This window comes from Solea solea, chromosome 3, assembly GCF_958295425.1.
Source record: "Solea solea chromosome 3, fSolSol10.1, whole genome shotgun sequence".
Taxonomy (NCBI): Eukaryota; Metazoa; Chordata; class Actinopteri; order Pleuronectiformes; family Soleidae; genus Solea; species Solea solea.
Window position 1 is genome coordinate 27,454,091 of NC_081136.1, and position 14,016 is coordinate 27,468,106.

At 39.9% G+C, this 14,016-nt stretch overlaps 1 protein-coding gene across 4 annotated transcripts in view; it reads left to right on the forward strand.

The window, feature by feature from the left end:
* Positions 1–14,016, forward strand: part of LOC131456289 (kinesin-like protein KIF21A) — a 35,502-nt gene that overhangs the window by 3,420 nt on the left and 18,066 nt on the right. For all 4 annotated transcript variants that reach the window (XM_058624486.1, XM_058624487.1, XM_058624488.1 and 1 more), the window contains exon 2: positions 11,642–11,864. In XM_058624486.1, coding sequence (XP_058480469.1) covers positions 11,642–11,864 — 223 coding nt within the window. The remainder of the gene's footprint in view (positions 1–11,641; positions 11,865–14,016) is intronic.

The window sequence follows — 14,016 nt, forward strand, 5'->3', positions numbered from 1 at the left end:
GTGTTTTCAGTTCGATTAATTACCACGGCAACATTCTGTTTATTTTGGAGCCGTAGAGATGAGATGAGCCCGAACTTTAAAGCATCTGAAGGATTTTGACTCGCTGCAGCTTCCCTTCACTCTGTCAGCGCTCTGTGTTTTCAGTAAGCAGCGCAGCCGACCAGTACCTGCCCCAGCCTGTGAGACTAATGCTGTCTGTTAGCACGTTTCCTAATCCCTCCAGTGATGAAATTCTACTTTATCATCCTAATTCTGTGTCGAGAAGAGAAAGGTGTCTGGAGCGTGAACAGAGAGAAAACACGCGTTGATTTACCACAGGAAAGATGATGTAACACTGAACTTTCCTTTATTTAAACATCAGATGTATGTGCTGTCACCTGTGGACTGCATCTGTCAGCAGACAGAGGGAAACTCCTGCAGCACTTTGTTATCCTCTCTGTCTCAGTCTCCTTTCTTGTGTTACACCACATCTCATTACTTTTCTTCTCCCATCGTCTATGAAAAACAAAATGTATCAAAGTTAATGATTAAGACAACAAGTAAGTCAGACTTTGCCTGAAAGAGTTTGTCGAGTGACTTATTGCATTGTCAATATCCTTTAAGTGCATCTTTAATAATTCAGAGGCAGACTAAGTCCGCGGCCAGGATTCAGGTTTCGTACCGTTGAATTTAAAAGAGGTTTTTCTTCCTCTTTAATTAGAGGAGGCCGAGACAGTGCTTTTGAAGTTATTTTTGTCTGCAACATGTAACTTCACCCGTAAATGTTGCTTAATGTTGCTTAATGTTACACGCTACCTTTAAAATCAAAAGCCTGTAGCCTTTTAAATGTACTTCAGGCAAATGCCTTCATTTACAGAGGCTGCCAATTTGCACCACCATGTTTCTACCACAGCCTGAACAGACAAACCACCCAGAGCGTGGGTTTTGTGCTTTGAAGCAGATTTTCACCCAAATGAAGAAGATCGACATCCTCGCTAGTTTGGGAAGGCCACGTAGTTTCCTTACACTATTGGGAAAAGGCAGAGGTGAACTGAGGAGTCCTCATTTTGTTGCAGTCTGCAGTCTCACCTGTAGATGTCACTAATTCTTACACACTGGACCTTTTAATAGTTAAATTACGCAACATGCAGAAGGATTTTTCTCAAATGCAAACAAACAACTCTAACTCCTTTTAGTAATATGCTATTTCTCCTGTCTCCTAGTGGTTCCTCTAAGTGTCTGTCACATACAAGCTCCTCGCTGTTGACCTTTGTGGATTAGGTTTGAGGGAAAAGGCTGTGTGTGCCTGCTGCCATGCATAAAAGCATTGTATGTGCTCATATGTTTATGTGTGTGTGTGTGTGTTTGTGTGTGTGTGCACACATGCGTTAACTTTGTTTGTCCAGGCAAATCCATGATGAATATTCATGAGCCGACTCAAGTGAACTGAGACGCAAAGCAAAGCGAGCTGCGAGCCATCTGCCCGCTGCTGTCATGTGATATTGCAGTTGTGATGTTCATTAACTTCTGCCTAACTAGCAGAGGCAAAGGTTAACTCAATAAGGATTTAAAAATGAATCTAAGATGGGGCTTTTTTTTAATTATTATTTAATTTAGCCGGATTTTAAATCCAGATGTTTGTGCTTCGTTTTCTAGTCACACAACACACACAAACGCACACACACCCTTTATATTTTGTATTTTTTTACTCTGTGCATATTCCATGATAAGTGCTTGTTTTTTTGCTCTGCTCTGCTTACGTTTCCTACATTTTACTGCTTTCACCTTCATCTCAGTCCCATGTGTGCCATGATCAGGCCAAACTGTCCTTGTCAGCACTGGAGGCCAGTGATATGTGTGTGTGTGTGTGTGTGTGTGTTTGCACCTGTATTTGTTACCTCTTTAGGACCTTTGTCTTGCATAAACAGTAACACTGATCTTATCAGGACCAGGAGTCCTCCTGGAGTGAGGCAGAAACTCATTTCTGAAGAACTGGTTAAGTTTAGATTTGAATTGTGGTTAGGTTAGTATTCGGGTTATAATGCTTTGTTTAGGCTGTCCAAATGAATGGAAATCAATGCAGCGTCCTGGGAAGAATAGCTGCGCAAACCTGTGTGTGTGTGTGTGTTTGTGTGGCTGCCAGTCAGAGCGACAGCAGCCGTCGTCATCTGCCAACTCCCCCCTTCTTCCCGCTTTGCAACCTTTGACCCAGGAAGCAGTCATGATCTGATCACAGAGCTGTGAATGTCCTGACAATTTCCCCATGGCAGCTTGTTTTCGGGCTGTCACCATGGTGACCACCGTCGGGTCCATTCAGAGCTCAGGGTCTTCAGTCGTGATCCAGTAAATGGAAGCAACCCGGTTGCCATACGAAGGTCAAACGGGGGTGTGGGGCTAAACCGCTGAGTCAGCACAGCTACGTCCCTTTATTTTCTCTCATGCCACATTCTCTTGGTTCATTCCCAAATGTCAGTCTTGCTGTTTTCACGGGGAACAAGATAACAATGTGTCATTGAGCTCAGTCTTTTGTTATTGTTTGGATTGAAAGACCCCTAGAGGCAGAAATGACAGACTTTAAGATATTTGCCATACCCGTTTAATCACAGTCTGTGGACTTGGATGTGTGGAAGCTTTCTCAGTGAAATAGACATTTCTAAGATCTGTAATGTGGCATAAAAAAGTGAGAAGTTTGTTATAGTGACCCAACTTGTATTTCTAGGCTGCAGGGTTTGATTGCACTAAAATCAGTGAGTAAAGAGAGAGAGAGATACAGTGAATTGGCTCTTGATGTCAAGCACAGCTGCTTGACAATGTAAACACTGTTATAAAAATAGCAGTCCTATTGTTGCTGCTGGGTTGTGGTTGCGGCTTAGCAAACTCTGCTCGACTGTCCATCTTTTACGCATTCTTCCATCATGTCGTTGAAATCTCATTCATCCTCTCGCTAAGGGCGACCATTAGGCCCCAGTTAACGTATAAGCTGCACACACACACACACACACACACACACACACACACACACTACAGATGATACACAAATGCACCTGCTGAATAATTTTATAAAAAGAGCCACATATGCCTTTATGTGTGTCTATGTGTTATATAAGACCATCATGTTTGTGTACCTGAAGGCAATACACACACATGCACACGCACACACATACTCACACATGCACACACGCACACACACACTTTAAAGGATGTGGATGAATTCAGTGCTACTATCATGTTTCCTCTACTTGTATTGTCCAAAAGAATAGAGTGAAAAGCTTTTCAGTATCAACGATTCAACGGAGGCCTTTCACTATTGTGTGTGTGTGTGTGTGTGTGTGTGTGTGTGCGTGTGTGCGTGTGTGCGTGTGTGTGTGTGTGTGCGCTTAGTGAAATCCGAGTGTTTGCTGTCATTCCCTCAGTTACATGAGCAGGGCAGGGCCAGCAGAGTGTGTGTGTGTGTGTGTGTGTTGGTCATTAACCTCTGCTGGTCAGCATGACTGTCATCAGTCCACACAGTGAAGGCTCCTCACAGGTTTACAGTCCAACCACATCTTCATCAAAACACCCTTTAGACATTCTTCAGCTGCTTAGTCTTGGTTGTTTTGGAGGCCGATGATCAGCCACTAGGGCCACACGTAGGTGCAGTGGCAGGCATTGTTGCATCACAGCAAGAAGGTCACCTGTTAGGATTCCGGTTCTCCCTGTGTGTGTGTGTGTGTGTGTGTCACGGATTCTCCCACAGTCCAAAAACATGCAGATTGTGTATACTTTAAATTGACCATAGATGTGAATGTGAGAGTGAATGGTTGTTCATCTCTCTGCTCCACCTTTCGTCAGCTGGGATCGACTCCAGCTCCCCCCTGCACACCTTATGTGGAGGATAGTAGTGTATCATGTGTTCTGAAGTGACAGTGTGTGTGTGTTTGTGTTCAACTCACAGGCTTTTCAAAAACATTTTCTCAGGCTATAAGCTGTTTATAAGATTATATGCAATGAAGCTCCCTAACATTTAAGTTGCCATGTGTAACTGTTGGTGATCTTTTTGTTGTTGATGTTATTATTCTCGTCTATTTGGTCCTTGTGAACAGAAACACTGTGACATTATCTGAAAGTGGGCTCCGTCAAGCAATACTATCAGACCTGACTGAGAGAGCGTTTGTGTGTATACAGCAGCAAAGAGCACTTATCTAGTCCATTAGCAGCTGCACCACCTGTACAATCTGAACTGCATTCATTCATCAGGGAGGTCTCCTTTCTACCTTATACAGTTAACAAGGCAAAAAGATAAAGATAAAAAAAGATAATAATGAGTGCTTTAAAATGTCATTTAAAATGTCATTGAACATCACAATGTCTTTATTTGGACATTGAAAGGCTCTTATGTGCAATTTTGCTCAACAACATTGTCATGAAATCAGTTAGAAATGATAAATAATGTCACAAATTAACTACATGCATGTCATTTTAGGATCAAAGAAGTACATCTTTTTACTATATTTAAAAAAATAGTAAAGATCCAGAATAAGGTGACCTCCCATGATGACGTCAGGTGATGAGTCAGTTTCTCTGTCGCAGCATGAAAAGTGCTGCCTCATGGGCTCAGATCTTATTTCCAGTCTCTCACCACAAATCTAAACCAAAAATGAGATTAGTTCAGATTAGATTATAGAGAGCATGGGGATGATGCATCAGGCTTTGTTGTCATTGTATCATGATGATACCGAGTGATCAGCTGCGTCTCTAGGCAGTGCATTGATTGGATGCTTGTCAGGAGGGTGATGTCAGTCACCATGTGATTTTAATGACTGTGTTTAAGGAAGAATTAGATCAGCAGCACTGACTCATCTCCTTTTATCTTAACCAGTATCTACTTGTTGTTTCCTCGCATCCTCTTTTGAGGACTGTGCATTTGTGATTACCCGGTGATTCATTACATATTCTTACACAGGTACAATATGTCCTCCTGACATATTAGGATATTATTTGTGCGTGCATACTTGTACACTTGAGGAGTGCATTGTTTCTCACACTGTCTCTGTAATCGCAGTAATGAGAATGAGAGCAGGAGCCTAACAGGATTTGTCACATCCTGTTAGCCCCTCCGTGTGTGTGTCTATAATGTGTAGTGTGTTTAGTGTATGCATTATTTCAGTAACATTACAATATGAGTTTCTTAAATAGCAATATAACAAAGGTTCAATAGTGCATCACTGTTATGTTTATGTACTGTGCAAACACACCACAAACCACCATTAAGTGGTTTCTTCAACTTCAACAAGGAGCAAAACAATCTTTTATCGTCTCATCTGATTTGTACGGGAGAGTATTAGGGCCATATGTAAAAAGATTTTTTGAAAAAAGTAAAAAAAAAAAAAGATTAGAAAAATGAACCACATTGATTCTGAGATTAAAGTCAGTATTCAACCTTTTTCTCATACTTTAATCTCAGCATACTGACATTTTCTATCAATTATCTTTCATACCCACTCACACGCTGCCGCCACAGCCGTCAGGAGCAACGTGGGGTTAGGTGTCTTGCCCAAGGGCACATCGGCATGTAGTCTAGCAAAGCCGGGAATCAAACCCACAGCCTTTGAGTTGAAAGACGACTCGCTCTACTCACTAAGTGGATTGTGTCTCAGCTCTATGGATTTCTCACAGCCAGTGCAGAGTCCAGTTTAGACTCCATATCAATTGATTATTGAAAAAGAGCCATTATCATGATTTAATTGCTGATTGTAGTTAAGCACTGGTTCTTTCAAAGTGCTTTTTTAGCCAAAAACTGAACCCTGATGAGCATTCACTGTTGTCCATGAAAGCAGTTAAATGGTTACATTAAGTTAAGGCCCTTTTTTGTTGTTCACATATCTTAAAATCACACTTTTTTATCAGACTCTGTCTTGGTCACTTTTCTGAGATCCTGGTGGGGATTAAGTTACATTTGGAAACAGACAGGCTTTAATGGTCATTTCTAACTAGCCATATGGTAAACAATAATAATTCCCTTTTAGGCATTTAATTTCCCACAAATACTGTATTTTTATTGTCTATGTATGAGAGATTTCTACAGATAAAGGTTAGTTTGGAACTAAAGGTCACGTCCTGAACAACCTTATTTTTGCATCAAATGCCTTCTCGAGTTCTGTATTATAAAGTAACCCTTTAATCTTGTACACTCTGGAACTTATTAGTACTTTTCCTTCAGCCACCAGCCTGAAACTGTCAGATTAATACTTTAAGCAGTTAATTCCACAAAGGTTTTGACTCTTTCTCTGGGGCCCCCTTTGTCTTTTTTTGTGTGTACCTGTAAATGACTGATTCCATATTTAATATCCAGATTTGTCACAACACTGTAAAACCTTGTGAATCATTCAGCGTGACCAAAAACCAAAACACAGTATTGAATTTTCCTAAAACTAAAAAAGTGCACTTCCATTCTTATGTACAAAGGTGCTTGAATGTAAACAAGTGTGAAAGAAGAAGCAGTGGGGTTAAATTTCCTGGAGGAACAGTCTGCGTGTGTGTCACTCTAGAAGGTGGATTAGTGCTGTAAGACTCCGCAGAGCTGAAGGGCAGCCCTTATTCTGCCAGGATGAAAAAAACGTGTGTTTTGGGTTGAACCACAGAGTGAAGGCTGGCAGATCGTAATCACATCTGAAGTCAGTCGTACTAATAATACAGCAGCGGGTCGGGTCGTGCTTCACACCGTGGCTTATTTCTCACCTGTTAATGTTTAACTGGAGCGTTTGATGGCCAAACCTGTATGACTCGTGATTGTATACACAATACATCCATTAACTCGAAAATGTACTTCAGACAGAGATCATGTGAGAAGTTTAATGGATTAACACAAGAACTACTAAAGGGCTCATTTTGACTGTTTTTTAATAATGATAATACTACTACTACTTATAATAATATATTATTTGTATAGCACCTTTCATACAAGGATTGCAGCTCAAAGTGCTTCACAATAAAAGGAAAATAAAGTTTTAAAAGAAAAGAGATGCAAATACAAAAAAAAGTCTAAAGTAAAAGTTTGAAATAAAACAAAAGATGCAAATAATACAGTAAAATACAACACAGGGTGGAATACAATAAAAAAAGGCTTGACTTAAGAGGTTAAAACACTGTTTTAACTTTAAAATAAACAAAACAAAATGCAAATAAAACAACAACACAAACAACCCTCCTATACAGACTGTCAGCACTGGGCGCCACTTACATTTTAGTTTCCTTATATTATGTTAACCCTTAACACAGAGCATTTAGGCTGCTTTTTCCCCATTAATATGATAAAACGTATATACAGACTATAAGAATGTGCAATATAGTGTCTTATATACATTTTTCAGCACAACCTTGGCAATCTGATTAAATTATACTTTTTCTTTTCATTTTCAGCAACTGTATAAACACGCCTGAGCAAAGATTGGATTGAATTTAACTTTAAAATCAACTAAAAATGCAAATGAAACAGCACAGGGTGGAATAAAAAAAAGAGCTAGTTGAAGACTAGAGTAAATATATTTTAAGTCTTCTTTTAAAAATATCTAGTGAGCTGGCTTTACATGTTGTCAGCTAATAATGTTGCAATAACTCATAACTATAATATTTCTTATTATTATACTATATTTTATCTAAGTGTGACAATTATTTGACAGGGATAACACGGTAAAATCTTTCTACAGCTGAGAAAAAGCCAAGAAATGACCTCAAAAGGCTGAGTGACTTCAGTGGGAGGGTTTATTATGTGAAAGGCCGTCATTACGTAGACAGATAATTGGTCTGCTACCTAATGCAGAGACTGCCATCATCTTATTGTCTGGACTGTAACCACCATGTCTAGCTCCTGTCCCTCTCTTTCTTCTCCTTTTTTCTTCTCTTTCTTTATCTCTCTCTCTCTCTCTCTCTTATTTGTTGGTTTAATCTCTTTTCTTCTGTCTCTTTTTAGATGAATTTATGAAACCAACACTGCATCACTGCTTTCTTTGTGGAGGTGAACACAATCTAATAGACTTGGCATTTTATTCTGAAATGGAGCCACGGTTGCACAGACGGGATCTCTTTGTTCCCTCTCAGCAACTATTGATTGGCAATTTGGCATCAGGACATTTTATATCTTATTTTTAAATCTGGCATCTGTGTATTTTAGTTTCTGTCTGCATTAGCACTCCAAGTGAACAATAACCCAGTGACTTAATACCTTTGCTGTGAGCAGCAGTGAGTGCCTCTATTGTTACAAGAGATTATAGAAATGACTCAGTCATGTTTTGGGAAAGTGGCCAAAAAGGATTAATGCTGATTCACTCCTGTAATGGCCTGAACCGTCCTGCCATTAAGTCTCAGTGTCCTCAGATTAACTCAACAGTTACGCTACTTTTTTTTACCATCAATCACTGCTTGGACAGGTGAATGAGCATTGTTTTGACAAACTTCAAGCTGCAGTAATCACAACATGTTTTTATATTCATTTTTAACTGCTTTCAGTGAGATGTTTTGGTGTCACAGCCACACATTCAAAGCCTGCTCCTTTAACCTTCTTATGGCCATCATGATAATCAGGCTGCCTGGATTTATTTTGATTTTATGGCTGTAGAATTGTCATAAAATGAGTCAACGAGTGAGCGCTTCTGCCCCTTTCTGGGGTGGATGGATGGATACCGGAAAGAAGAGAAATAGAGCTTTGCGCCAATATACTTGTCATTACGGTAGTCCTCAGGACTTCTGCAGATTCACGCACATGTTTGTGACGTTAGCTTGTCAGTACTGTATTCCTAAACGGTTGAATAACTGCCAGATATCAAAAGTGAAAGATATCTGACTACACTAGAGCCATAACATAAATCTAGGTGGTCTGATTATCACGATGGTCATAAGAGGGCTAAGTATTGAATTCAGGTGTTTCAATCAGGCTCTGGGCTCTAGGCCCTTTATCTCCAATGAAGGCCAATCTTAACGCTTCACCATACCAAGAAGTTTTGGACGATGCTATGCTTCCAAATTTGTTGCAACATTTTGAGGAAGACTCCTTTCTATTCCAACATGACGGTGCCCAAGTGTACAAATCAAGGTCTATAAAGACATGGTTTGATGAGCTTGGTGTGGAAGAACTTGAGTGGCCCACACGGAACCCTGACCTGGATGAACTGGAACAGAGATTATGAGCCAGGTCTTCTGACCTCATAAATGCTCTACAGATCAAAACTTCCAAGAAGTGTGGAAGCTGTTATAGCTGCAAAAGGGGGGGCAACTCCATATTAAAGTACAGTATATGTTTTTGAATACGTCATTGCAGCACCTCTTGGTATAATGGTCAGGCGTCCGAATGTTTTTGTCCATCTTATCAGTCATATCTTTTCTGGTGTGTGTAGGCCACCGTAGTTCCCTCCACTCCCTTGGGAAAGGGTGGGATAAGTGGAGGAGTCCTCTGTTTGTTGTGACACGTTTCCTGCAGCTACAGCGTGTCCAGAAAAAGTGAAAATAGTTTTGGTTTGAATTAGGTGATACAGTGATGAAGGCAATGCTTTGCAGGTGCTCAGTCGCGGCAGGAAGGCTTTTCTCGTCTTTTCTCATCAGTGCTTTAATCCCACAGAGCGTCTGCTAAATAGCTGGGATCTGATGTCACACACGCACACACAATGACACATCTGTGGTTATTTGCTGCTGTGGTGGTACTGCAGCCTCGACTTTCGTTTTGCTTTTGTTGTTTTTCTCCTGCTCTCCATCTCCCCCCCCCCCCCCCTCATCCTCACTCTCTGACTGTCCTTTCAGGCCTTTTAAATACTCTATAGACTCTTGCTGTGATGAACAGGGATGGGCTGTGTTTTATTGTTGTTCCTCTAAATCGGGACGTACTTTCATGGGGTTTGCATGTTCTCCCCGTGTGTGTGTTGTTTGTCTCTATATGTGTCCCTGTGATGGACACCTGTGATGACCTTTCACCCTATGTCAGCTGGGATTGACAGCAGCGCCCCTCGCAACCCTCGTGGAGGATAAAGCAGTAGAAGATGAGTGATGAGAAAGAGTTGAAACTAGCATTTGAGTCCATTAACCTCCTCAGAAATATGTTTACTGACGTCATAAATCAAGTGAAAAGTTATAAACCTCCATTTAGATAAAGTTCTCTTTGCAACAAGAAGCGTTGTTGTTACTCCTGCCCTACTTCCATTTTCTTGTAGAGTCTATGAGTTTGATTGTAGTTAAGTTTAAGGTAATTCCCAAAACTAAATGTCCAGTATTTAGTCTTTCAGTGTTGTTTCATGCATTTGCTGGTCATGTTCTTCCTTTGCAGTATTTTTCTCCTAAAACCTTAAATATTTCCACTTCCTATTCAAGTGGACAGTGAGTTCAGTGATGAGAGGCAGTGGGACATCATGGGAGGAAATGACATAATAACAGTTAGTGTATGTGTGTGTGTGTGTAGTGTGTGTAGTGTGTGTGTCTAAAGCAAACAGAGCAATTCCTTAATGAAACCCAGGGTGGAACTGTTTACCCAGAGCTTGCTCTCGGGCTCTCTCTCTTTCTCGTGAACAGTGAGGGCACTGTAAAGTGAATGGCACTGCATGGTCCTACACACATGTACATAAACACACACACACACTCACACTGCACAGTCATAGCACTCATCTCAAAGCAGCGGTGATAATTAATCATTGTTCCTCAGTGTAAGACAAATACTTGACCGGGCTTCAGTTGCATGCACAGACAGCTTCACTCTGCACAGACAGCTCTTCTCTTACTTACACAAACATTCACAGACCAATCCCTTGTGCTGTAGTGTAAAATGTAAAATTTAATCTGGAAATGTTCATGACAGAGCAAAATCCAAAAAACTGCTCTGACAAGATGTTCGTTAGTCTCAATCGTTTTAAGTTGCTGTTCAGACAAGACTTTAAAAATTCCTGAAAACATGTGTTAATCTCTAACATTTAGCAATGAAATGTCTAAAATCTCCATATTTAACAGAGGAGTCATGTGTATTTAGAATCAGCAGGAAGTACTGAACTAATTTTTTTAATGAACTGATTCTAAGGATTCAGTTACACTGAAAATAACTGCACATAACTTACAAGTCACTAGTCACTAGTTTGTGTGTGTCGTGTATAAAACTAAGGTACGGCAGGTTCACGCAAACCGTGCTGTGACGAGTCAAGTTGTGCTGGGATCATGTAGTGGAAATGTGAAAATTAGGCTTCTACTCAGTCAGTAAACATTTTTGACAAGAGTTAACAAGAGTTAACGGTCTTAACTGTTAATTGCTGGATGACAATTTAGTCAATTATGTTCCAATTTAAATGAAAACAGTAGATAAACTACAGGTATGAGTGGACACCAGTGTGATTGACGGCTCGTAATTCAGAGGACGTCTGTGAACTTCAGCTTGCAAAAACTCAGCATGGCACCAGCCATTACATCATCTTGAGGCTTCAGAACAGGAGTTCAGATTCTTGGTTCATTTCTAGTTTAATTTAGCCATTTATCAAATTGAAAGTGTTAGTCAGCTCTTTGTTAGAGGGTTAATGCTGTGTCTACATCGTAAAAGGCTCAGTGCTGGAATATCCTCTGTCTCAATGTCTATCTGACACTTGGAGAAATTAAATCTATCTTCACGGTGCATACATAGTAAAAAAATATTTCTTCTTTCGTCTTTGTCTCTCTTCGCCAGGATTCGTCCTCAGCTGGCCAGAGAAAAGATCGAGGGATGTCACATCTGTACGTATGTGATGCCGGAGGAGCCGCAGGTGGTCCTGGGTAAAGACAAGGCTTTTACCTATGACTATGTCTTTGACATGGACTCCCATCAGGAGAACCTCTACACCCACTGCACCGAGAGTCTCATCGAGGGCTGCTTTGAGGGCTACAACGCCACCATCTTTGCTTATGGACAGGTTGGTTTAACAAACTTTGGATGTAAATGAAGATTATTTTCATGATAGATTCCTGGAGGTCTGGGAAACATATCGATATAATATCAAGAAGATATCGCCTTAGATAACGTCATATTGTGATTTCCTTTCCTGGTTTCAAAGACTGTTGCAGTGTTGATCTTGAGGCTGATTATGGAACTATATTGTTAAACATTAAAAAGCCAAAGAAATACCCCAGATACAGATCATAATCTGATAAAATACAGGGTAGATATTTCATTTTAGAGTATTAACGATGTATTGTCAGCGCCCTGTGAGAAGCACTAAACCTCTAGAAGGATAACTTTTCATGAGCTCAGACAAACAGCCTGTGTCCAGCTTTATATGAAGATGTATCAGAACATAGCCTTTAAAAAACCTAAGATATTAATTATTAACCCTCTCTAGCTAGCCCTAATTTCCCATTTAATCAAGGTTTTGTTTGGTCCATTCGAAATTAAATTATTTCATATTATTATTTCTATTTCAACCAGGGTTTCCCAAAACTTGACCACCTTGTCCGTCTTGTCTTGCCTTGTCCACAAAAAATTTGGCAAGACAGTTCATATATTATTATGTAACATTGCTGTAAATATTTCAGAATTGCCTAAAGGTTAGTTTCCTTCTGTAGTCCATGGCCTGTGTCCCAACAGACTCTTGAAGATTAATGAAGCTTTAAAGCGCTGAAACAAAAGTAGAGTAATAATAGTAATATAATAGAGGCGTTGCGCACACATTTGCTGCCTTTTTCATTTTGCATCGCTCGAGGCGAGGGAGCTGCATCAATGATCCCAGGATTTATGGCAGCATTTAAGGCGAAGATGATTTCAATGTCATGTCACCACAAAAGTAATGAGGGAGTGAACAGGCCTCACAGCCACACAGGCTCTGTCCACACACACTGTCAGCAAACATGCTCCTGCTTGCTGCAATGTATTGGCTCCGATGGATCAGGCCGAGGAGGGAGTTTGTTACCCAATCAATTCAGAGGCTGAACAGATTGCATCACCTCATACCAGAGCACAGAGCTACAACTCTGACTACAGAATATTTGAGAGAAAGTATGAAACTTGAAATGCCTGCTCACATCTCTGCACTTCTGTACTGAGAAATAAAAAAAACATTATTGTTATTCACATATGGACAACTGAGATCTAAATCAAGTTATGTTACATCAGACCAGATGTACTTTTATTGTTATTCTTGACTGAAGGGATTTTGGCCTTTTCAAGGGTGTTGTGGAGAATTTATCTTCTTCTCTTTTAGCTTATTTTTTTTACTGAACAGAGGCCAGTTACCAACCTTTTTTTTTCTTTACTTTATAGACTGGTGTTGGAGAGTGAGCACTATGTGAAGATTATATAAAACCTAGTAAAAAGCATAATTCAGTGTTAATCACTGCTTAAAACACACACATCTTGACATCCTTTGTGAGATGTTATCACAAATTTGACATCCCAAGAAGAAAAATACAAAAAAACATGCAGCTTACTTGCTTCTTGTGGGTTTTTGGACATAGGATTGTTTCTATTTTTTAAGTTTGTTGTAAAAATTAACTTTTATGATAGTATTTTGCCTCATTTGCCTCAAGTATCATTTGATTGGTAGATTGATGGGAGGTTTTTTTTTTCAATGTTTTAGCCCTGATATATATCTAGAGAATTGAGCCAGATCTTCAGTTAAGGCCATTATTTAATGATGTTTTGGTTTAATTGTAAAGTTTTTATCATCTGCATACATAGTTACCTTTGACTTACACACTCACACACACTCCTGCCTGAGTGTCTTACAGACATTTCAGCTGAGAGGAGAAGGGTCACTGTGCAAGTTTGAGTTCAATGTTACATTCTTGGTTTTCTCATGGTGTGGTCACCATAGTGACTAAATGATCCCCCCCTAAACTGCACCCCTTCTCCTTCCTTTATGACATGAGCTTTTTTTTTCCTCATTCACTTTAGCACAAGAACATAACACAGATTAAACAAACACAAACACAAACACAGATTATATGTTGTTAATGACACAAATGACAAGAGCTGGATTTAGAGGTTGACTGATTGTTTTTTTTTTTTTTGGCAGATATGTTTGACCAGTATACTATTTTCCTTTATATGATCAAATAAAACAGTTTAAT